The sequence below is a fragment of the Bufo bufo genome, chromosome 4 (genome assembly GCF_905171765.1).
Source record: "Bufo bufo chromosome 4, aBufBuf1.1, whole genome shotgun sequence".
In the NCBI taxonomy this organism is placed as follows: domain Eukaryota; kingdom Metazoa; phylum Chordata; class Amphibia; order Anura; family Bufonidae; genus Bufo; species Bufo bufo.
The window spans coordinates 345,877,851-345,904,465 of record NC_053392.1 but is presented as its reverse complement, the minus strand read 5'-3'; the positions used below and the strand labels follow the sequence as shown (position 1 = coordinate 345,904,465).

Here is a 26,615-nt window from a genome sequence, read left to right as displayed (position 1 = left end):
TAGGCCGAATGCACACGGCCGTGGAACACGGACATGAGCGGTCCGTGGTATCCCGGCCTGTCATCCTGCTGGTTGCTATGACGCCGTGCGCTTCATGCCGCCGCTGCACTACAGTAATACACTCGTATGATCTATATGAGTGTATTACGGTAGTGCAGTGGCGGCATGAAGCGCACGGCGTCATAGCAACCAATGACACCGTGGGCTCCTGCTGTCAGCAGGATGCCAGGCCGGGATACCACGGACCGCTCACGGCCGTGTTCCACGGTCGCGTGCATTCGGCCTTACCAGTAGATTCAGTAAAGAGAGATAACTGGTTTGTGAAAACCTTTGCTTTGCTATTCTTTTGAATGGTGTTTATTATTTTGTGTTATGTGGTGTTGGGCGAGGAATACAGTCTCAGGTTCAGGGTAGCACCTCTGCCCTGTTCTCTATTCTGTCCTTGGATAAGGCAGCACAGGTGACCCGAATGATCTGCTCCAATGGAAACCAGTAACTAAACCAAGATTTCATTTTGATTCTACTGCATGCAATGGCAGATCAAATAATAGTTACACAGTGCTGCAATGTTAGGTCACATGTCTGACACTGGAGTGGAGATGGACTCACTGTCGTCGTTGTGTAAGGGTAACCAGCATCATAAGCAAAGTTTGTACAAAAACAGTATAAATCTTTTTGCAGTTTTTTTTTAGCAATTAAAGGAGGGGGGTCCAAACATACTTTGTGCACGGAAGCCCTGCACTGTCAGTGTCTGCCCCTAATACTGTGACATCAGTGTGCACATGATAAAACTACTGTGATATTACTGTCTGCATAATTGCTGTTTTGTAACTGGACTGAGTTTATTATATAAGTACTATTACATTACTTTGCATATTATATTAAATATTTATTACACAGGTGGCCTTCAAAATGTATCTTGGGATCACTCCTTCTACAATTGGGGGTAATGACAATGGAAATGGATTTTCTCTCATACTGGATAAAAATCCGTTGGTTGACTTTGTTGAAGAACTTCCAACAGGCAGATCATCCTTGAGCTACTGTAACCTTCTTTCTGGAGTCCTAAGAGGAGCACTGGAAATGGTACTATTTTTATGCTTAATATTATTACTCTTAAAGGGTTTGTCTAACCTTTTAAAATTGATGACCCATCCTTAGGAAAAGTTATCAATATTCTTAATAATCCACCAGTTTTCTTTGAAGGGGCCATGGCCCTTGGGTGAGCCCTACAGCCTCTTCAATGTTTACATTGGTTTACGGCTGGTTTGTACCTTCTTCAAACAGCTGATCCAAGGGGGTGCTGAGAATTGGACCCCAACCATTCTAATATTGATGGCTTAGCTTAAAGGTAAGACATGAATTTTTAAAGGCTGAATAATGCCTTCAAGTATAATCTGTTGATCTTCTCTGTGTCATATTATGAGTAGTTTGATTAGCATGTTTCCCAGGTTTCTCCAGGACACCACAGCCTAGAAACGAAGGGCTGAGTTGTGTAACCCAGTTTGCCTAAAGTGATTATTATAAAGTATTATTATCACCATAGCATACTGTACTATTTTAGGCCCAGTCCACTATTTTTGGGGTACACATGGGCTAACTTGTTGTGGTGCCTTTAGAAACCCCTTTTTGATGTTGTGGGTTGGATAGGTCAAGGTACAACTTCTGGGTCCTATTGCAAACCCTATAGCTGGAGCCATGAACCTACCAATAGTGACACGTTTACTATATATCATGCTTATATAATCTATGTACACTATAAAAAGCTCATCCTAAGATACTATCTACTGAGAGTAAATCATTGCTTCATTTATAGAGTTTGTGACCTGTGGACAATCACTTTTGTCAAAAGGGCTCCCTGAAAATAAAATGATCACAAGATGTCTGCATCCAATGTTCAATTCGCTTGCAGTACCAGTATAGGAGAAATGGAGCATTACACATGGACTGTTCATGTAATGCATGGAGGAGTCACGTCCTGGAGAGAGCCATTCTCGTCAGTAGCCACTCTCTGCTCTGGCTAGTGATGTACAGACTGTTCTAGTCACTCAAAATACCATAACAGTGTATTTCAAAATGGGCTTTTCTTATATACAGTAGAAGACCCAGACATAAGGTCATGGTTGTGATTTTAACTTTGTTCTGATCGGTTGGTCATGACAGGGTCACGGTTAGTGCAAGAGTGTACATAAAGTGGGTTATGGTGTTTAAGATCTTCCTCATTTGTCCTAACTACTTTTGTCTCATCTGTTCTCCTCATCTGATTTATGTACATTTTAGTATAATGTGGTCTTACATGGAGTATGTTCACCTTTCACCAGCAGATGGCAGACAACAATTGAGCTGGAGAGGAGTTTCTGGGGAAGAACTTTAGGATTTCTTCACATACACATTGTTCTTGGGGATTTCAACCATCTGTGTGAAATCCACATTAAATCCACATGCATAGGGTCACATTTTAAAGCCTTGCAGTTCCAGTGTCTTCACATCATGGCTGGCTCGATTAGCCTATCTTGTATTCACCTCTTTCTGTGAGAGAAATCCAGCAGAGCAGCAAAGTATGTGCATGTGTGCCACAGTGTGTATAAGATCTGTCTGTATATATGTCATATATGGCATGGCGACACTTTGTGCCCATTGAAGCCCCAATATCTGGGGAGGGCAAGGGCACTGCATCATTCACCTTCTTGCCTGGCAGCTAGGTTTTGCTAGTCCTTCTCCGCACTCTGGCACGTTGGAGGGTGTAGCCTGTGTCAGGCTGCAAGGTATCTTCCTTCTTCCCTTAGGGTATGTGCTTTCCCTGGCTCTTAAAGGGCCATTACAATATTGCTCCAAGCCAATGGCTTAACACCTGTGGGTACTTTAGGCCTCTTTCCCAAGGGAGAGGTGCCTGAGTTTTAGGTTCCTAGCTTGCTAGTTTCCAGTGAATGTGTTCTTCTCTGTTAGTCTGTCCTTGTACTTTGGTGGGGAGGATACTTGGGTGGGTGCCTGTTTATAGATTCTGATTCTGTGCAGCCTGCCCTGACCTCTGCCAGTCTTCTGTGTTGACTCTCTGCTGCCTGTCCTAACCTAAGATTGTTTTATGGATAGGCACACACCTGCCCTGATTCTTCCCTGTTTCCTGACCATGTGTGTTCCTTGTGGGTCAGTCACGAACTACACCAAGACTATTCCTAGAGATAGCGTCCTGGTAGCTCCCCTGCAGCAAAGACAATGTGTCACAGAGTGTATATAGTATGGCCCATATTTACTAATCTACTGTTACCTAAGAATGCGACATAAAATGCATCAAAATATAGTCCATTTCTGGGGCAAAATGTTACACTAAGTTTTAGACATACTGTATTTAAGAAGCAAATTTGTCAAAAAGAATAAATTACTGTGCCTCACTCGATGATGGGGGGGTGACTAAGCAGGAACAGGGCAATTATTAAAAAGGCATGGTCAAAAATGCTAAAATGTACACCAAAATAGCAAATTATTACAAAATTCCCTCTCAAAGTAAACCACTAAGTGGTCTAGCCATGCACCAAATTTATCATCCAGCATACGGTAAGCCACTGGGATGTTTCTTACATTCTTATATTGCTTGTTTAAGTTAATGCTGCCTACATTTTAGACACGATTGCTAAATTGCCCCTATGCTTTACTGGATTTAGATGTTTGTTGTGTGTATATGTTTGTATATAAGCTTTATGTGTATATATGCAAAAGTATGGACTGTATATGCATGGTCATGGCTGTTATTTCATCCCTTACAAAACCTTTTGTAAATCTCTGGGTTTGGGAGTAGTAATTTTGGGTGGTAATACCAGCATTAAGAAGCTTTAAACTAAAATTACATTGCAAACATTTGACAGATGATATCAAATACAATGTCTAATACAGTGTGGTAACATTTTTATTTCATTGTTTTATCATGGAATGAAGAGCGTGTCTAATACAGTGTGGTAACATTCTTATTTCATGGTGTTACCATGGAATGAAGAGCGTGAAAATAAAATACAGTCTTTTCATTTTACAGATTAATTTACCGGCTGATGTCACTTTTGTTCAAGACAGACTTAAGGGGGATGATGTCACAGAAATAGGAATAACATTCCTGAGAAAGACTGATGAAAAGAGATCAAAGAAACATAAATGAACAGCTTTTCAATTGCTAGAAGAACATGCCCCTTATCTGTGAAAGTATTTTCCAAAGAAAGACTTTTTTTGTCAATTTTCATCGATTGGTTTGATTAGTCATTACTAATATGATCTACTCTCAAGTACATTAAAAACAACATAAAATTATTATAAGAAATAATTTTTCGATTGAAATTTATTTGAGGATAGTAAAGGATCCTGTACTGTTTATATCACCCTATCACACCACAAGAAATAGATGTAGTACAAAAGAGATTATGGCAAAGTTAATATGCAATGCTATGTAATGTTAGTAGATTATATCTCATTAAAAAGAAGTGTTATGAATTAAGAATATTTTTCAGGTTTTTTGTAACTTTTTGTTTTGAAAATTTTATGTTGTATAGCATTAAAACTCAAAACAAGAGGTTATGTGACATCAATTTTTGTTTAAACAAATCTAAAAATAAAAATGTAAAAACCAGTGGTTTGCAGAAGTATCCTATTTTGTACCATAAAAGCTGTGTATCTAAACCAGTCAGTTCCTTGGTCAAAACCTGGACCAAGCTTGCAGAACCAAGTTGATGTAAGCCAATTAGTGGCAAAGTAACACAGTCAGTAAGGCTGAAAAAAGACATCCATCCATCCAGTTCAGCCTGCTGTCCTGCAAGTTGATCCAGAGGAAGGCAAAAAAGACCCCTGTAAGTTAGCAGACAATTTTCCTAATTTTAGGGAAAAACATTTCCTCCCAACTCCGATCAGGCAATCAGAATAACTTGTAAAGAATCCTCTTCTGTGTCTGTGTAGAAACCTTCTTTCCTCTAGACACATGTACAGTGTTCATTTTAGGACATGGTCAGATATCATAGTCAAGTATCAAAATAATGCCAATGTGACACCTGACTCTGACACCTGACACCTGACCCTGACACCTGACCCTGACACCTGACCCTGACACCTGACTCTGACACCTGACCCTGACACCTGACCCTGACACCTGACCCTGACACCTGACCCTGATACCTGACACCTGACCCTGACACCTGACCCTGACACCTGACCCTGACACCTGACCCTGATACCTGACCCTGATACCTGACACCTGACCCTGACACCTGACCCTGACACCTGACTCTGACAACTGACTCTGACAACTGACCCTGACATCTGACACCTGACTCTGACACCTGACTCTGACACCTGACCCTGATACCTGACCCTGACACCTGACCCTGACACCTGACTCTCATATCTGAGTTTGATTTATGCTCTTCATAGGTCAGGGTCAAAGTGAGAATGAGTTATAGATATATATTATGTATTTGTATGCTAAATCACACAACCAAAGTATGTCTATTGCTGAGCTTATATCTCTGTGCCTAAAATGCTATAAGCTAACACATTACAGTGTTATGAGCGCATAGCTGATAGCTCAGTGGTAAGGAAGGGAGCAAAGGATTTTAGGTTTACTGTGGTTTTGAATGCTACATCACATAGATGAACAAAAAGCCCAAGCTCACACAAGGTAAGCTGGTAGCTCAGTGGTAATGCTGTTGCCCCATGTCCAGGCATTCTGAGTTCAAAGCCCCTTTCAGCCTCAAAAAAATATTTACAAATTTAAATGATGTGTGACGCTGATGTCTCACGTCCTTCACTTCTCAGTGTCACAAAACATTTTAGCTTTACTGTGGTTTTGTATGCTACATCACATAGATGAACAAAAATCACATGCTCATACAAGGCAAGTTCATAGCTCAGCGGTAATGCTGTTGCCCCATGTCTAGGCTTTCTGAGTTCAAAACCTCTTTCGGCCTCAAACAAGTGTTTATATTTTATTATGCCCTAGATAAGAGGCAAATTTAAATGATGTGTGACGATGATATCTCAGTCACGCCTTCATTTGTCAGTGTTGCAAGGGATCTTAGGTTTACTGTATACTACATCTCATAGATCAGAAAAATCACCACCTTTGGCATCTAAAGCTATAATAGCTCAGTGGTAAGACACTTGCTTTGCATGCAGTGTTCATGGGTTCAAATCCCCTTCCAGGCTATTAATAAAATTTGTTTTATATTTTATTGAGCTCTACATCAGAGTCAAATTCAAGTGGTGTGTGATGTAAGTAGTCCTTTTTATTTTATTTTATTAAGAGTACATGGGCAGCACTATAGTATAGGGGCCCTGTATACAGAGCTGTATCCTGGATTTTACATATCTACTGTATATATGTGCATTATACACACAGTGTGCTATAGCTTCACCACACTGAGATCTGCTCAGAAAGCTGATATACATATTACTGCTTTATCCACAGACACAATATATGATCATACAGATGGCAGTACTATGTGATAGCTTCTAAGTATAGAAAACCATGTGGTAATGTTATAGCTTGGAGGTTACATTAATGGCTTTGCATGTTGGAGTCCCCAGAAAGACATATGTTTTTTTTTATTTAATAGCATATACTATAATAAATAATATGTCATTAACCCATAGGATACCAGCGCTGTACATGTAGGTCGCTGGAAACACGGTCACAAATCCCAGCGTCATACAGGTACAGCGCTCTGATCGGGCGGGCCACAGGAGCTACTCCCGCCCGATCAGCTGCAGGGGTCCGGCAGGCACTAATAGTTGGACCCCTGCTGTATGCACCGCATCGGTGAAAACACTGATGCCGCTCATTAACCCTTGCACTGCTGCGGTCAGCGCTGACGGCTGCATGTGCGGTATCCCCGTGGTGCTGTGACGTCAGCCTGGTGTCTAGCCCTGTCAGTCAATGGGGGGAGGGGTGTGTGTGCAGAGCACAGGGGGTGTTATAGAGCATTGCTCAGAATAGGGTTGCCACCCATACGGGAATGACCCGGACAGTCCGGGTTTGCAATCCTGTGCCCGGGTACAAGCCTTTATCAGACCCGGGCACAGGATCAGCTGTGAATGATGGCGGTGGTGGCTGGGCACAGGGAGATGAACGCTTCCATTGTGGAAGTGCTCATCTCCATAGTCATCTGTATCGCCGTCCTCAGGACAGCGATACAGACGGCTGTGCTGCGGCAGGGGAGGGAGAGGCGTCTCCCTCCCCTGTTCCTCTGATAGGCTGCGGACCTTGTGCCTGCAGCCTATCAGAGGCTGGTGCAGGCGGCGCGATGATGTCATCACGCCGCCTGAGCCATACAGCACGGTACACAGGCCGGGAAGACGCCTGCATCGCTTCGTTGGAGTTAAGTAAAAGTTTTTTTGGTTTTTTTTTAGAGAAGAGAGGCACCTGAAATTGGCACATATGGGGGAAGGGGTGAAAGAGGCACCTTATACTGGCACATATTGGGGAGGAGGAGAAATGAGGCACTTGAAACTGCCACATATGGGGGGGAAGGGGGGGAAAGAGGCACTTTATACTGGCACATATTGGGGGGGGAAAATGAGGCACTTGATACTGGCACATATAAGGCTGGGTTCAGACCTGAGCGTTTTACAGAGCGTTCAAACGCGCTGTAAAACGCTCAACACATGAAAACCAATGCTTCCCTATGGCCCTGGTTCTCACTTGAGCGTTTTACAGCGCGTTTGAACGCGCTGAAAAACGCCCTACGCTCAAACAAGTTCTTGAGCTTCTTTGGGGCGTTTTGACGCGCGTTTGTGGCCATAGGACACTGCAGTCAATCACACAAACGCGCGTGAAACGCGCGTTTACTATTGCAAAAAACGCGCATAAAAACGCACGACAAAAACGCACGTTAAACGCGCATATAAAATGCGCTCAGGTCCTGAACCCAGCCTCAGGGAAGGGGGGGAAGAGGCACCTTATACTGGCCATATATTGGGCGGGAGAAAAGAGGCACTTCTTACTGACACATGGGGGCATCTCATGGGGGGCACTTCTTACTGGCACATTATTTGGGGGGCTTCTACTGAGGCCACAAAGAAGGGGTATTTTATATGGGGGGCTCTGTGTGGTACTACTATTATCAGGGGGTTTATCTGTTTCTGCAGTATAGTATTGGGGAGCACAGCGGCACAGTATTGGGGGTAGTAGGATGATTTGTCCAGAAGATGGGGAGAATGATGGAAAAGTAGTAAACTAAGATTTTTATTGTCAAACTGCAGAGACGAGAAATGGCTGAAAAATGGTGTCTGGTCTGAAGGTCTGAAAGGAGAAGATGAGGAAAGAGAACATCTACAAGAGACGTCACTGGATGTAAGAGGTATGAGGCGCTGTATTTCTGTAGTGACGGGATCAGGGGCGTAACGATCGTGGGTGCGACAGCGACCAGGGGTGGAGGCAGGGACACGGGTGTGGCTGGAGGCGGGACAAGGGCGTGGTTGGAGGCGGGACATGGGTGGGGCCTGGAAGGGGGCCCTCCCTCCCTTCTGTTCGGGTTTGGCTTGAAGAAAAGTGCCAACCCTTAACTCCATGCGCAAAACCCGAGCATGGTACAAAGAAGTTGTGGTCTACTTGGTGCAGGTTGCCTTGTACAACTCTTTTGTGCTGTCACGGAGCGCTGGCAACACAGGAAAATTCCTTCAGTTCTATGAGGCAGTCCTCAAGGACCTGATCTTTCTGACCGGGAAAGAGCAGGCCGGAGTACCTCGGGAATTGGGAGGCGCCGGATCGTCCCTGGCCAACACTTTCAAGGTGTGGTTCCCCATACTGGAAAGAAGGGACGGTCCCAAAAAAAGTGCAGCGTGTGTAACAGGAGGGGGTAACGGAAGGACACCACCACTCAGTGTGACACGTGCCCCCCGATCATCCAGGCCTCTGTATTGCGGTTGCTTCAGGGAAGTACCACACTTCCATGGAGTACTAAATTTATAATCCCCTTCCCCAGGGGGTGGGACTGACCGGTCGGGCACTTCGGACATGGTCCCGAGGGCCCGGCCGGGATGGGGGCCCGCCGCAGAATAGCATAATGTATTATGCCCAGCGCCCCGATTCCGAATGTTATGCTGGCCTGGTAATGGTGGTAATGGCAGCGGGGCCCGGTGCAGTCACTGTATTCTATCGCACCGGACCCCGCTCACTGTAATACTAATTTTCATATGTGAACAAGAACAAGAGAAATCCTCTGCGATCCTCTCCCTCTCTGTACTCACAAACTCAGTAGCAGGCAGGCCGGGCGGCAGCGTAACTCACTGATGTCACGCGCCTGCTCCGCCTGCTTCATCATAAAGTGGAAGGAGCAGGCGCGTGACGTCAGTGAGTTGTGCTGCCGCCCGGCCTGCCTGCTACTGAGTTTGTGAGTACAGAGAGGGAGAGGATCGCAGGAAGAATTCTCTTGTTCTTGTTCACATATGAAAATTAGTATTACAGTGAGCGGGGGCCCGATGCGATAGAATACAGCGACTGCACCGGGCCCCGCTGCCATTACAACACCAGATGCCGGCCCCCAGACCCTATATTGGGGGTCATTCACTCACAGGACACTGTTATGGGGGTATCTGTGGATGACACATATATAGCATAAGGTGCTATATATGTGTCCACCCACAGTGCCATCCACAGAGCCCCCACAACAGTGCCATCCACAGAGCCCCCACAACAGTGCCATCCACAGAGCCCCCACAACAGTGCCATCCACAGAGCCCCCACAACAGTGCCATCCACAGAGCCCCCACAACAGTGCCATCCACAGAGCCCCCATAACAGTGCCATCCACAGACCACCATTAGTTCAAAACCCACCAAAAGCACACCTTTTGGTTCAAAATATTTTTAATTTGGCTATTCCCCACCCCTCTTGTAATTGTTCCGCTGCTTGTGGGCTGCGCGGGCATGAGTTCGGTCACTTCGGTGCGCTATCCCGTCCTGCAGCGCATGATCCCGCAAGACCCGCCGCTGTAGGTCACGGATCTCGCGGGATCACGCGCCGAAGTGACTGAACTCATGCCCGCGTAGCCCGCAAGTAGCAGATCAGTGGAACAAGTACAAGGTGGAGGGAACTGTTTCTAACAGAGGCTCACTAATGGACGCTGAGATTAGATCACCCCATATGAAAGCATTGAATCAATGCTTTCCTATGGGGAAAATCTGACCCTGGAGGTCATCATGCAGAGTGTGAGGACGTCCAGCGTCAGATACCAGACCAAAGGTCTGTTTTACTCCAGGAAGCCCTCAGGTGGCTGCCAGCGACTAGAGGCCGACTTATTGCTGGAACGCAAACAATGCAGTTTCTCTAGAACATTGCAGCTCGATTTGCAAAAGGGACACTGTACCCAGACCACATCAATGAGCTTGAAGGGGTCTGGGTGCCTTTTGTGTTGCTTTAACTTTGAAATCTTATTAAAGATTGTGTAGGGTGTGGCTGGAGGCGGGGCATGGAGGCGGGACAAGGGTGCGGCTTGCAGCAGAGCATGGGTGGGGCCTGTAAGGGGGCCCTTGATTTTATTTTGCCCGGGGGCCCTGAGGTTCTTCAGTCCGCCCCCTGCCCTTCCCCCCATTTTAATTTATTTCACAGTCTTCACAGGAATAGCTGCAAAGTGGAGGAGAAAATTCAAAATCTCCTTTTTTTACACTAACATGTTCTTTGTAGCCCCCTTTTATTTCATTTTTACAAGGGGTAATAGGAGAAAACGCACCCCCAAAATTCGTAGCCCAATTTCTCCCAAGTAAGGACATACCCCATATGGGACGTAAAGTGCTCTGCGGGCGAACTACATGGCTCAGAAGAGAAGTAGCGCCATTGCGATTTTGGTTGTTCCAAAATCCCAATAGCGCTCTTTGTCTTCTGAGCCATGTATAGATCACCCGCAGATCACTCTACATCCACATATGAGGTATTTTCTGACTCGGGAGAAATTGGGCTATAAACTGTTGGGTGAACAAAGTTCGTTTGCTCCACCATCAGATTCACAAATTGTTCACTGAAAAAAACCAAAAAATGTCATATTCAGTGAAGCCCCACTGTGTCTGGATTCCTGGTTGGCCAACAAAGTCAGGATTCAAGGGCTCAAAATCCTCTAGGGTACTCCAGCCAAGTTCACCGGTAGAGGGATCAGGTTGAATTTGCCTGGTGGGGGCCGGAAGAAACTAGTACGAGCCCCAGGGCTGCTCATACTAGTGTGGGCCACAGGGTTCCTGGCACGGGGGGCTCCTGGCTCCGCCTGGCAGCGTCTCGTCGCCTTGGGGCTCATCATCATCACTAGATGATGAGGAGAACGAGGATGACAACAGGAAAGTGGGGTCATCCTCGTCCTCACTGGGTCTCTCGGAGTCGGAGAGCAGCTGGGCATATGCCTCCTCGGCCGAGAACATCCGGCGGGCCATCTTAGAACGCTAAAGGGGAGTGCGTGTGTGTGTAAAACTTTATTTAGTGTGTGTGTGGGGGGCAGTGTGTTTTTATGTATACCCTACCCTAACCCACCCTAACCTAACAGAATCCCCGAAAAATTGCTCACAGCCCAAAAACTCGCTGATCAGGCGATGGGGTGGGCGATGCGCTAACAGTGGGCCAGGCGCTCTTTTACAGCTAAGAGTGCCGGCCACATACAGCGCACCTCTGTGGGTGGGGGAGAGCGGAGCTCCGCGACGTTATCTCCAGGTCAGTCCCTCCAACCAATCACAGACGATCCTCACCCTCATCCTCCGTCACCGCCACCTCACAGGATCTGCGGAGGGTGATTGGTGGTGTATATTACACCACTGATCACCCTCCTATTCCGGGTCACCGGAGACCTGAATAACCTGGAAATGCTGCAAACCGCAGGTCTGAATTGACCTGCGGTTAGCAGCAATCGCCGGTATGGGGGGGGGGGGGGTCACAGGACCCTCCCTCGGCATTGTCACAGGGTGCCTTCTGAATGATTTCAGCAGGCGCACCGTTCCTAACACTGCCCGCCGCACAGCGGTGATCGGAAATACACAGGTACGCCCTGTGTCCATAAGAGGTTAAAGAGGCTCTGTCACCAGAATCAACCCTATTAGACCATACATACTGCCTGGTAGGGCTCATTATGCTGATTATGTATGATAAATAGCTGCAGCGATATGCAGAGATTCATATGCAAATAAACAATTTGAGCACTCAGAGGCGGGGCTGAATATTCTGAGCAATGCTCTATAACACCCCCTGTGCTCTGCACACACACCCCTCCCACCCATTGACTGACAGGGCTAGACACCAGGCTGACGTCACAGCACCACGGGGATACCGCACATGCAGCCGTCAGCGCTGACCGCAGCAGTGCAAGGGTTAATGAGCCGGCATCAGTGTTTTCACCGATGCCGGTGCATACAGCAGGGGTCCAACTATTAGTGCCTGCCGGACCCCTGCAGCTGATCGGGCGGGAGTAGCTCCTGTGGCCGCCCGATCAGAGCGCTGTACCTGTATGGCGCTGGGATTTGTGACCGTGTTTCCAGCGACCTACATGTACAGCGCTGGTATCCTATGGGTTAATGACATATTATTTATTATAGTATATGCTATTAAATAAAAAAACATATGTCTTTCTGGGGGACTTCAACCTGCAAAGCCATTAGTGTAACTTCCAAGCTATAAAATAGCACATGGTTTTTCTATACTTAGAAGCTATCACATAGTACTGCCATCTGTATGATCATATATGTGTCTGTGGATAAAGCAGTAATATGTATATCAGCTTTCTGAGCAGATCTCAGTGTGGTGAAGCTATAGCACACTGTGTGATATAATACACATATATACAGTAGATATGTAAAATCCAGGATACCAGCTCTGTATACAGGGCCCCTAGGCTATAGTGCTGCCCATGTAACTCTTAATAAAATAAAATATAAAGGACTACTTACCATCACACACCACTTGAATTTGACTCTGATGTAGAGCTCAATAAAATATAAAACAAATTTTATTAATAGCCTGGAAGGGGATTTGAACCCATGAACACTGCATGCAAAGCAAGTGTCTTACCACTGAGCTATAGCTTTAAATGCCAACGGTGGTGATTTTTTTGATCTATGAGATGTAGTATAGCAAAAAACACAGTAAACCTAAGATCCCTTGCGACACTGACAAATGAAGGACGTGACTGAGATATCATCGTCACACATCATTTAAATTTGCCTCTTATCTAGGGCATAATAAAATATAAACACTTGTTAAAGGCTGAAAGGGATTTTGAATTCAGAAAGCCTAGACATGGGGCAACAGCATTACCACTGAGCTACGAACTTGCCTTGTATGAGCTTGTGATTTTTGTTCATCTATGTGATGTAGCATACAAAACCACAGTAAAGCTAAAATGTTTTGTGACACTGAGAAGTGAAGGACGTGAGACATCAGCGTCACACATCATTTAAATTTGCCTCTTATCTAGGGCATAATAAAATGTAAATATTTTTTTGAGGCTGAAAGGGGCTTTGAACTCAGAATGCCTGGACATGAGGCAACAGCATTACCACTGAGCTACCAGCTTACCTTGTATGAGCTTGGGCTTTTTGTTCATCTATGTGATGTAGCATTCAAAACCACAGTAAACCTAAAATCCTTTGCTCCCTTCCTTACCACTGAGCTATCAGCTATGCGCTCATAACACTGTAATGTGTTAGCTTACAGCATTTTAGGCACAGAGCTATAAGCTCAGCAATAGACATACTTTGGTTGTGTGATTTAGCATACAAATACATAATATATATCTATAACTCATTCTCACTTTGACCCTGACCTATGAAGAGCATAAATCAAACTCAGATATGAGAGTCAGGTGTCAGGGTCAGGTGTCAGGGTCAGGTATCAGGGTCAGGTGTCAGAGTCAGGTGTCAGGTGTCAGGGTCAGGTGTCAGGGTCAGGTGTCAGGGTCAGGTGTCAGAGTCAGGTGTCAGGGTCAGGTGTCAGGGTCAGGTGTCAGGGTCAGGTGTCAGGGTCAGGTGTCAGGGTCAGGGTCAGGTGTCAGGGTCAGGTGTCAGAGTCAGGTGTCAGGGTCAGGTGTCAGGGTCAGGTGTCAGGTGTCAGGTGTCAGAGTCAGGTATCAGGGTCAGGTGTCACATTGGCATTATTTTGATACTTGACTATGATATCTGACCATGTCCTAAAATGAACACTGTACACATGAGGGGATGTCCCCTCATCACAGTCACAGTCTTGGGTATAAATAGATGATTGGAGAGATCTCTGTACTGACCCCTGATATATTTAAACATAGTTATTAGATCTCCCTTAGTCATCTTTTATCTAAAGTGAATAACCCTAATTTTGATAGTCTTTCTGGGTACTGTAGTCCACCCTTTCTAGTTATTACTTTAGTTGCCCTCCTCTGGACCCTCTCCAGCTCTGCTATGTCTGCCTTGTTCACAGGAGCCCAGAACTGTACACAGTACTCCATGTGAGGTCTGACTACTGATGTGTAAAGTGGCAGGACTATATTCACATCACGAGCATCTATGCCCCTTTTGATGCAACCCATTATCTTATTGGCCTTGGTAGCAGCTGCCTGACACTGGTTTCTACAGCTTAGTTTGCTGTTCACTAAAATTCCTTTTCCATGTCAGTGTTACCCAGTGTTTTACCATTTAGTATGTACGGGTGACTTGCATTATTCCTTCCCATGTGCATAACTTTACATTTGTCAGTGTTAAACCTCATCTGCTACCTCTCTGCCCAAGCCTCCAATCTATCCAGATCCCTCTGTAGCAATATACTGTCCTCTTCAGTGTTAATTACTTTAAACAGTTTAGTGTAATCTGCGAAAATTTATACTTTACTATGCAAGCCTTCTACAAGATCATTAATAAATATATTGAAGAGAATAGGGCCCAATACTGACCCCTGAGGTACTCCACTAGTGACAGTGACTAGGGATGAGCGAACCCGAACTGTATAGTTCGGGTTCGTACCGAATTTTGGGGTGTCCGTGACACGGACCCGAACCCGAACATTTTCGTAAAAGTCCGGGTTCGGGTTCGGTGTTCGGCGCTTTCTTGGCGCTTTTTGAAAGGCTGCAAAGCAGCCAATCAACAAGCGTCATACTACTTGGCCCAAGAGGCCATCACAGCCATGCCTACTATTGGCATGGCTGTGATTGGCCAGTGCACCATGTGACCCAGCCTCTATTCACGTAGCGCCGCACGTCACTCTGCTATGATCAGTATAGGGAGAGGTTGCAGCTGCGACGTTAGGGCGAGATTAGGCAGATTAACTCCTCCAAAAGACTTCATTCTGTGATCGATCTGCAGCTGTGGATCATTGAAGTGCTATTATTGACTTGCTCACTTTTTTGAGGCTGCCCAGAGCGTTTTTAGATCACTTTTTTTCTGGGGTGATCGGCGGCCATTTTGTGACTTGTGGTGCGCCAGCACGAGCTATCACCAAGTGTATTTAACCATCGATAGTGTGGTTATTTTGTGCTATATCCTACATCAGCTGCAGGCTGAGCCTGTGTCACCGAAGTGCATTTAACCATCAACAGTCTGGTTATTTTTTGGCCATATACTACATCAGCTGCAGGCTGAGCCTGTGTCACCCAAGTGTATTTAACCATCGATAGTGTGGTTATTTTGTGCTATATCCTACATCAGCTGCAGGCTGAGCCTGTGTCACCGAAGTGCATTTAACCATCAACAGTCTGGTTATTTTTTGGCCATATACTACATCAGCTGCAGGCTGAGCCTGTGTCACCCAAGTGCATTTAACCATCAACAGTCTGATTATTTTTTGGCCATATACTACATCTGGTGCAGGCTGAGCCTGTGTCACCCAAGTGCATTTAACCATCAACAGTGTGGTTATTTTTTGGCCATATATTACATCAGGGGCAAGTTGAGCCTGTCACCCAGCGCCTAAAAAATAGACCTGACATTTCTATTCAACCAAATCTGTACTGTTTTAGCTGGTCAAGTTATTTGTATTGACCGTAAAAGCACACTTTGTTTTCTGGGTTGAAAAAGCATTCCCAAATTTGCCATTCTCAAAATAACTAGTTTCTGGTATTTAAGGCCTAATTGAAATCTATCCCAAAAAGAAAATCTTACATTGAAGGTATTGATAGTGTCATTCAGAAAAACCTAAGACACACGCTAGCGTGCTGATAGAAGTGTGATTCTGTGATTAAACCTATACCTGTCACACAGCGCAAAAAAAAAAACAGGTCTCACATCTCTATTCAACCAAATCTGCACTGTTTTAGCTGGTCAAGTTATTTGTAGTGACCGTAAAAGCAGACTTTTTGTTCTGGGTTGAAAAAGCATTCCCAAATTTGCCATTCTCAAAATAACTAGTTTCTGGTATTTGAGGCCTACTTGAAATCTATCCCAAAAAGAAAATCTTACATTGAAGGTATTGATAGTGTCATTCAGAAAAACCTAAGACATTTGCTAGCGTGCTGATAGAAGTGTGATTCTGTGATTAAACCTATACCTGTCACACAGCGCAAAAAAAAACAGGTCTCACATCTCTATTCAACCAAATCTGCAGTGTTTTATCTGGTCAAGTTATTTGTAGTGACCGTAAAAGCAGACTTTTTGTTCTGGGTTGAAAAAGCATTCCCAAATTTGCCATTCTCAAAATTGTGGTGAACGGGAACAATGAGGAAAACATCTAATAAGGGACGCGGACGCGGACGTGGACATGGTCGTGGTGGTGTTAGTGGACCCTCTGGTGCTGGGAGAGGACGTGGCCGTTCTGCCACAGCCACACGTCCTAGTGAACCAACTACCTCAGGTCCCAGTAGCCAGCAGAATTTACAGCGATATTTGGTGGGGCCCAATGCCGTTCTAAGGATGGTAAGGCCTGAGCAGGTACAGGCATTAGTCAATTGGGTGGCCGACAGTGGATCCAGCACGTTCACATTATCTCCCACCCAGTCTTCTGCAGAAAGCGCACAGATGGCGCATGAAAACCAAGCCTATCGGTCTGTCACATCACCCCAATGCATATCAGGGAAACTGTCTGAGCCTCAAGTTATGCAGCAGTCTCTTATGCTGTTTGAAGACTCTGCTGCCAGGGTTTCCCAAGGGCATCCACCTAGCCCTTCCCCAGGGGTGGAAGAGATAGAATGCACTAACGCACAACCACTTATTTTTCCTGATGATGAGGACATGGGAATACCACCTCAGCACGTCTCTGATGATGACGAAACACAGGTGCCAACTGCTGCGTCTTTCTGCAGTGTGCAGACTGAACAGGAGGTCAGGGATCAAGACTGGGTGGAAGACGATGCAGGGGACGATGAGGTCCTAGACCCCACATGGAATGAAGGTCGTGCCACTGACTTTCACAGTTCGGAGGAAGAGGCAGTGGTGAGACCGAGCCAACAGCGTAGCAAAAGAGGGATCAGTGGGCAAAATCAGAACACCCGCCGCCAAGAGACTCCGCCTGCTACTGACCGCCGCCATCTGGGACCGAGCACCCCAAAGGCAGCTTCAAGGAGTTCCCTGGCATGGCACTTTTTCAAACAATGTGCTGACGACAAGACCCGAGTGGTTTGCACGCTGTGAAGCGAGGCATTAACATTCTGAACCTTAGCACAACCTGCATGACCAGGCACCTGCATGCAAAGCATGAACTGCAGTGGAGTAAACACCTTAAAAACAAGGAAGTCACTCAGGCTCCCCCTGCTACCTCTTCTGCTGCTGCCGCCTCGGCCTCTTCTGCTGCTGCCGCCTCGGCCTCTTCTGCTGCTGCTGCCGCCGCCTCGGCCTCTTCCTCTGGAGGAACGTTGGCACCTGCCGCCCAGCAAACATGGGATGTACCACCAACACCACCACCTGCGTCACCAAGCATCTCAACCATGTCACACGGCAGCGTTCAGCTCTCCATCTCACAAACATTTGAGAGAAAGCGTAAATTCCCACCTAGCCACCCTCGATCCCTGGCCCTGAATGCCAGCATTTCTAAACTACTGGCCTATGAAATGCTGTCATTTAGGCTGGTGGACACACACAGCTTCAAACAGCTCATGTCACTTGCTGTCCCACAGTATGTTGTTCCTAGCCGCCACTACTTCTCCAAGAGAGCCGTGCCTTCCCTGCACAAACAAGTGTCCGATAAAATCAAGTGTGCACTGCGCAACGCCATCTGTGGCAAGGTCCACCTAACCACAGATACGTGGACCAGTAAGCACGGCCAGGGACACTATATCTCCCTAACTGCACACTGGGTAAATGTAGTGGCGGCTGGGCCCCAGGCGGAGAGCCGTTTGGCGCACGTCCTTCCGCCGCCAAGGATCGCAGGGCAACATTCTTTGCCTCCTGTCTCCTCCTCCTCCTACTCAGCTTCCTCCTCCTCTTCTTCCACCTGCTCATCCAGTCAGCCACACACCTTCACCACCAACTTCAGCACAGCCCGGGGTAAACGTCAGCAGGCCATTCTGAAACTCATATGTTTGGGGGACAGGCCCCACACCGCACAGGAGTTGTGGCGGGGTATAGAACAACAGACCGACGAGTGGTTGCTGCCGGTGAGCCTCAAGCCCGGCCTGGTGGTGTGCGATAATGGGCGAAATCTCGTTGCAGCTCTGGGACTAGCCGGTTTGACGCACATCCCTTGCCTGGCGCATGTGCTGAATTTGGTGGTGCAGAAGTTCATTCGCAACTACCCCGACATGTCAGAGCTGCTGCATAAAGTCCGGGCCGTCTGTTCGCGCTTCCGGCGTTCACACCCTGCCGCTGCTCGCCTGTCTGCGCTACAGCGTAACTTCGGCCTTCCCGCTCACCGCCTCATATGCGACGTACCCACCAGGTGGAACTCCACCTTGCATATGCTGGACAGACTGTGCGAGCAGCAGCAGGCCATAGTGGAGTTTCAGCTGCAGCACGCACGGGTCAAGAGGAGGAAGAGGGGTCATTTTTAGCACTTTCAGGCCAGTCTCTTCGAAGTGACTCAGAGGGAGGTTTTTTGCAACACCAGAGGCCAGGTACAAATGTGGCCAGACCGGGCCCACTACTGGAGGACGAGGAGGACGAGGATGAGGTGGAGGAGGATGAGGATGAAGCATGTTCACAGCGGGGTGGCACCCAAAGCAACTCGGGCCCATCACTGGTGCGTGGCTGGGGGGAAACACAGGACGATGACGATACGCCTCCCACAGAGGACAGCTTGTCCTTACCTCTGGGCAGCCTGGCACACATGAGCGACTACATGCTGCAGTGCCTGCGCAACGACAGCAGAGTTGCCCACATTTTAACGTGTGCGGACTACTGGGTTGCCACCCTGCTGGATCCCCGGTACAAAGACAATGTGCCCACCTTACTTCCCACACTGGAGCGTGATAGGAAGATGCGCGAGTACAAGCGCACGTTGGTAGACGCGCTACTGAGAGCATTCCCAAATGTCACAGGGGAACCAGTGGAAGCCCAAGGCGAAGGCAGAGGAGGAGCAAGAGGTCGCCAACGCAGCTGTGTCACGGCCAGCTCCTCTGAGGGCAGGGTTAGCATGGCAGAGATGTGGAAAAGTTTTGTCACCACGCCACAACTAACTGCACCACCACCTGATACGGAACGTGTTAGCAGGAGGCAACATTTCACTAACATGGTGGAACAGTACCTGTGCACACCCCTCCACGTACTGACTGATGGTTCGGCCCCATTCAACTTCTGGGTCTCCAAATTGTCCACGTGGCCAGAGCTAGCCTTTTATGCCTTGGAGGTGCTGGCCTGCCCGGCGGCCAGCGTTTTGTCTGAACGTGTATTCAGCACGGCAGGGGGCGTCATTACAGACAAACGCAGCCGTCTGTCTACAGCCAATGTGGACAAGCTGAAGTTCATAAAAATGAACCAGGCATGGATCCCACAGGACCTGTCCATCCCTTGTGCAGATTAGACATTAACTACCTCCCCTTAACAATATATTATTGTACTCCAGGGCACTTCCTCATTCAATACTATTTTTAATTTCATTTTACTATTATATTGCGGGGCAACCCAAAGTTGAATGAACCTCTCCTCTGTCTGGGTGCCGGGGCCTAAATGTGTGACAGTGGCCTGTTCCAGTGGTGGGTGACGTGAAGCCTGATTCTCTGCTATGACATGAAGACTTATTCTGTGCTGACATGAAGCCAGATTCTCTGTTACGCGACCTCTCTCCTCTGCCTGGGTGCCTGGGCCTAAATATGTGACAGTGGCCTGTTCCAGTGGTGGGTGACGTGAAGCCTGATTCTCTGCTATGACATGAAGACAGATTCTGCGCTGACATAAGGCCAGATTCTCTGTTACGGGACCTCTCTCCTCTGCCTGGGTGCCTGGGCCTAAATATGTGACAGTGGCCTGTTCCAGTGGTGGGTGACGTGAAGCCTGATTCTCTGCTATGACATGAAGACAGATTCTGCGCTGACATAAGGCCAGATTCTCTGTTACGGGACCTCTCTCCTCTGCCTGGGTGCCTGGGCCTAAATGTGTGACAGTGGCCTGTTCCAGTGGTGGGTGACGTGAAGCCTGATTCTCTGCTATGACATGAAGACAGATTCTGCGCTGACATAAGGCCAGATTCTCTGTTACGGGACCTCTCTCCTCTGCCTGGGTGCCTGGGCCTAAATGTGTGACAGTGGCCTGTTCCAGTGGTGGGTGACGTGAAGCCTGATTCTCTGCTATGACATGAAGACTGATTCTGTGCTGACATAAGGCCAGATTCTCTGTTACGGGACCGCTCTCCTCTGCCTGGGTGCCTGGGCCTAAATGTGTGACAGTGGCCTGTTCCAGTGGTGGGTGACGTGAAGCCTGATTCTCTGCTATGACATGAAGACAGATTCTGTGCTGACATAAGGCCAGATTCTCTGTTACGGGACCTCTCTCCTCTGCTTGGGTGCCTGGGCCTAAATGTGTGACAGTGGCCTGTTCCAGTGGTGGGTGACGTGAAGCCTGATTCTCTGCTATGACATGAAGACAGATTCTGCGCTGACATAAGGCCAGATTCTCTGTTACGGGACCGCTCTCCTCTGTCTGGGTGCCGGGGCCTAAATATGTGACAGTGGCCTGTTCCTGTGGTGCGTGACGTGAAGCCTGATTCTCTGCTATGACATGAAGACTGATTCTGCGCTGACATAAGGCCAGATTCTCTGTTACGGGACCGCTCTCCTCTGTCTGGGTGCCGGGGCCTAAATATGTGACAGTGGCCTCTTCCAGTGGTGGGTGACATGAAGCCAGATTCTCTGCTATGGCATGAAGAGACTGATTCTCTGCTGACATGAAGCCAGATTCTTTGCTATGGCATGAAGAGACTGATTCTCTGCTGACGTGAAGCCAGATTCTCTGCTATGGGACCTCTGTCCAATTGATATTGGGTCATTTTTATTTTTTTTATTTTAATTTTAATTCATTTCCCTATCCACATTTGTTTGCAGGGGATTTACCTACATGTTGCTGCCTTTTGCAGCCCTCTAGCTCTTTCCTGGGCTGTTTTACAGCCTTTTTAGTGCCCAAAAGTTCGGGTCCCCATTGACTTCAATGGGGTTCGGGACGAAGTTCGGTTCGGGTTCGGATCCCGAACCCGAACATTTCCGGGAAGTTCGGCCGAACTTCTCGAACCCGAACATCCAGGTGTTCGCTCAACTCTAACAGTGACCCAATCTGAGTGTGTACCACTAATAACCACCCTCAGTTTTCTATCACTGAGCCAGTTACTTACTCACATACAGCCATACTTTCTCCCAGTCCGAGCATTCTCATTTTATATACTAACCTTTTATGTGGCACAGAATCAAATGCTTTGGAGAAGTCCAGATATACGACATCCATTGACTCACCGCGGTCAAGTCTAGAACTTACCTCCTTATAGAAACTGATTAAATTAGTTTGACATGACCGATATCTCATTAAGCCATGCTGATACGGTATTATAAACTTATTTTCATTAAGGTACTTCAAGATAGCATCTCCTTGAAAAACTTCAAACAGTTTAGCCACAACAGATGTTAAAGGGGTTGTCCGAGTTATGAAAAAAAAATATATAGCACTGAAAATCTGATGGGCAGCAATATATAACTAAGCTAAGTAAGTTTTATGCAAAAAAAAATATATATATTTCCTCATTTCCCTGGTTCTTTTCTGGCCCTTTGTTTACATGCAATAAAAATAACCTCTGCCCCTCCCCCTGCTCTGCTAAGGGAGTGGCTACAAGAGCTGCCCTGAGTGCTGGGAGAATCAGCAGCATCTTGTATGTGTAGGACTAAAAGTCCCAGCTGTATAATGAAACTGCTAAGTGAGTGGATACAAGTGCTGCCCTGAGTGACATGTCTGCCTGCTGGGAGACTCAGCAGCATGTTGTATGTGTAGGACTACAAGTCCCAGCTGTATAATGACACTGCTAAGGGAGTGGATACAAGAGCTGCCCTGAGTGCTGGGAGAATCAACAGCAACTTGTATGTGTAGAACTACAAGTCCCAGCTGTATAATGACACTGCTAATACACACAGGATCTTCCCCCTACCTTCTTGTGCAATGCTCTCTCTAGTCTGTCAGCTCCTGTGCCCAGAATTGTCACTGCCTGCAGCTACCCAGTCTGTGCAGCTGAAGGGGTTAAGAATCCTATGAGAGAGCAGACAGCCCGGCAGTGAAGGGGGGCGTGGCCAGCACAGTGACCTCTAGTTTACAGGCTTGTGCAACGAACTTTATCAGAGCAGGGAGAGAAGCTGACATCACAGGTCATGTGACCCTCAGTCAAATTTGATAAACCAGGCACTGCAGATAAAGTGAGTTAATTGTAAAGTTGTTATATTTGCCTAGTTAGGAACATACAAAGAACAAAAAAATAACTCGGACAACCCCTTTAAACTTACCGGCCTATAGTTTCTGGGCGCTGTTTTTGAGCCCTTTTTGAATATGGGCACCATATTTGCTAAATGCCAATTCTGTTGAACACTCTGTGCCCTGCAAGAACTTTGATGAAGCGGATGAATGGCAGGCAGAGACATAGTTCAAAGATAAATTTAGACTGCCTGATCTTTAGGCAGATTATCAGAAACAAACACACGTTACGGACAATCTGCCCATCTAAATGTGCCGCAGATCACCCGATGAACGAGCGAAATGCACGTTCATCAAGGGTATCCTGTCGTTTGTGCAGACACATCAATCATTGTTTCTGGGCAGCAAATCGTGCTGTCTAAATAGCGATCTGCTGCCCAGAAACAATGATTCTGTATGGGGACTAGGGATCACAATAGCGATCCCACATCGTCATACTGTATAGGATATCACTCCATGTAAATGCAGCATACATGCAACGGTCTCCTTCACTGAACGAACAGCCGACTCCAAGTTGAAAGATCTTGGAATGACATACCATGGTAGGATACAATCTCCTTATCAGAATGTCTTTAGAGTGTGAGAGGAAACCAAAGTACCCAGAAGAAAATCAGACAAACATGGGGAGAACACACAAACTCCATGCAAATGTTGTGTTTGGACAGATTTGAACCTTGGACACCAGTGCTACAAGTCACCAGTGGCCAGTGCTCATTGAAAAAAATGCACCAAGAAGGAGTTGTTGGCATCAAGTGAAACTTTAAATGGGTGAATGTAATGATGATACATGTAAGTGATTACAATATTACAGCGAAAGGATATGTTTGTTGGGGAAAACTGTACAATTGAAAGAAGGCTCTAGTACCCTGTTGGGCCACCTCTAGCCTAAATACGAGTGGAGTGGTGAATCTACACCTTCCAAGGAATAGCAACATTTAATTTGGTCACATCCATTAAGCAAGAGATGATTTACTAGCTCTTTTACCCTTGTTTGGACCCTGGAACTGCAGATATAAGGACTCTGATTGAAAAATTGAGTTGCTTGAAGATAAGTAATGATGGTTCTCAAATTTAAATCACATAGAATTAGAACAGTATTGGGGAGCAATTGATATAGTTATTACGGAAAAATTGAAAATAGTGATCCCCTTCATGATAGAAAGCTAGATATTGGGTGACCTCTCCAAGGTAAATTGCCATAAAGACAAAAAGATCCTTTTATTAAGAGTAATGTTTTTTGGCAAGACTTTTGATTACTAGGGTCTGGTTTTCACGAAATACACCAAATGTAGCTGTATGGTTAAATTTGGTGAACAAGATCAAGAGATATAAGAGGGTTCTCTACAAACAGAGAAATATAGAGGAAAAATGGACTAGGATATGGGGCATGTGGAAATAATGTCCCTGATCAGTTTTTCAGTTTTAACTACTCCTTAGAGAGGACGCATCGCTATTGAGAGGTGGGTGGGGAGGATACTTGAGTGGGTGGGTGGGTAAAAAAAAATGGAGAAAAGTATTAATGATGTTGCATAATATGTATTGAAAATTAATTGTTTGATTCTTAAAATTATATTAATAAAAACATTATTTGAATCACATGACATTTGGAAGGCGTCTAAGATATGGCTCTTTACAGGACTGAGCATTTAACTAGAGATTCTTGTAGTGAAAGTTATGTCAATAATATGTATTTTATAATACATTTAAGCTTTACTCTCCTGAGAGGCTCAAAGGACTGAAGAAAGAGGTGGTTTTAACACAATGGATAACCAGTAGTGTTGATCGAGCACCAAAGTGCTCTGGTGCTCGAGTAGAACACTTTGGGATGCTATAGAGCACCAGAGCAAAATAAAAGTCAATGGGAGAACTAGAGCATTAAACCAGCACCCCTGCTCTAAAGAGGGGAGGGTGTCTGTTCACAGGAAAAGAGTCAGAAATTGAAGGAAACACCACTGAAATGGTTTCGGGAACAGCAAGGGGAGGATTGTCTGGATGCATCTTGGACTCCCAGGTCGCTGCTGGGAACGATGTTATCTGAGTAGTACACCACTTTTCCAGACTGACAATAATATGCCCCCAACCGAGGATAAAAATCGATTTTAGAGGAAAAATTGTTAGGAAACATTCTTTCCTGTATATTTACTTGTATGTAAAGGGCAAGCTGCTGCCAAAAATTACAGGAAGAGGCACTCTGGATACAACCTGTATATCACATAAAGGAGGGTCTCATTTACATTGTGGTACAATTGTTCAGGTAGTGTGGACTCCTACATCATAAAGCCTATGAACTAAGTGAAAGGACTGGCAAAAATTACCAAGGAACCGGCACTCCAATACCCCCTTTATTTCACATAAAGGAGGGCATCATACACACCCTTGAAAAATTATGATTGATGGCCTGCTGGTGACACTCAAAAACATTAGGAGCAAAGGTCTGCTGGTGACCCTCTAAAACATTAGGGCGAGGGCCTGCTGCTGATCTGACTATCTAAAACATTAGGGGTGAGGGTCTGCTGCTGATCTGACCATCTAAAAACGTTAGGGGTGAGGGTCTGCTGCTGAGCTGACCCTCTAAAACATTAGAGGGGAGGGCCTGCTGCTAATCTGACCATCTAAAACATTAGGGAGGAGGTCTGCTGCTGAGCTGACCCTCTAAAACATTAGGGGCGAGGGCCTGCTGCTGATCTGATGATCTAAAACATTAGGGGTGAGGGCCCTGCTGGTGACCCTCTAAAACATTTGGGGTGAGAGTCTGTTGTTGAGCTGACCCTCTAAAACATTAGGTAGCGAGGGCAGCCTAATAAGCATTAATATGATACTGGCACAATTATGGGGGGAGGTGGCACTATAATACAGGCACATTATGGGGGGAGATGACACTATGATACTGGCACATTATGGGGGGGAGGTGGCACTATAATACTGGCACATTATGGGGGAGATGGAACTATGATACTGGCACATTGGGGGAGATGGGCACTATGATACTGGCACATTATAGTGCGAGATGGCACTATGATACTGGCACATTATGGGGGGAGGTGGCAACTATAATACTGGCACATTATGGGGGGAGGATGGCAACTATAAATACTGGCACATTGGTGGGGAGATGGGCACTATGATACTGGCTACATTGGGGGGGGAGATGGCACTATGATACTGGTACTTTATGGGGGGGACATGGCACTATAATACAGGCACGTTGGGGGGGAGATGCACTATGATACTGGCACATTGGGGGGGGGTGGCACTATGATACTGGCACATTGGGGGGGAGATGGCAGTATGATACCGGCACATGGGGGGGAGAAGAGGGCACTCCGCACTGATATTGGAACATGGGGGAGGAGAGAGGCATTTGATACTGGCACATGGAATTGGGGGGCATCTATGGGGACACTTACTGGCACATTATTGGGTGGCACTGGTGGGGCCACTTCTTATTTGGCACATTATTGGGGGCACTATGGGGGCATCTACTGAGGCCACAAAGAAGGGTATTTTATATGGGGGGCTCTGTGTGGTACTAGTATTATCAAGGGTATTATCTGATTCTCCAGTATAGTATTGGGGAGCACAGCGGAACAGTATTGGGGGGGTGTTAGGATGATTTGTCCAGAAGATGGGAGGATGATGGAAAAGTAGGTAAACTAAGATTTTTTTTTGTCAAACTGCCGAGACGAAAATGGCTGAAAAATGGTGGGTCTGGTCTGAAGGTCTAAAAGGAGAAGATGAGGAAAGAGAACATCTACATCAAAGGAGACGTCACTGGATGTAAGAGGTATGTGGAGCTGTAGTACCCTGTATGTTCTGTAGTGATAGGAGCAGGGCCGTAACGAATC

The 26,615-nt window shown here is 46.5% G+C and overlaps 1 protein-coding gene across 1 annotated transcript in view; it reads left to right on the top strand.

The window, feature by feature from the left end:
• The window catches only part of TRAPPC3L (trafficking protein particle complex subunit 3L), a 169,524-nt gene extending 165,380 nt beyond the window's left edge, over window positions 1-4,144 (top strand). Inside the window, exons 5-6 of the mRNA XM_040426842.1 lie at window positions 901-1,086; window positions 4,025-4,144. Of these exons, the coding sequence (XP_040282776.1) occupies window positions 901-1,086; window positions 4,025-4,144 (306 nt within the window). The remainder of the gene's footprint in view (window positions 1-900; window positions 1,087-4,024) is intronic.
• Window positions 4,145-26,615: the final 22,471 nt, after the last annotated feature.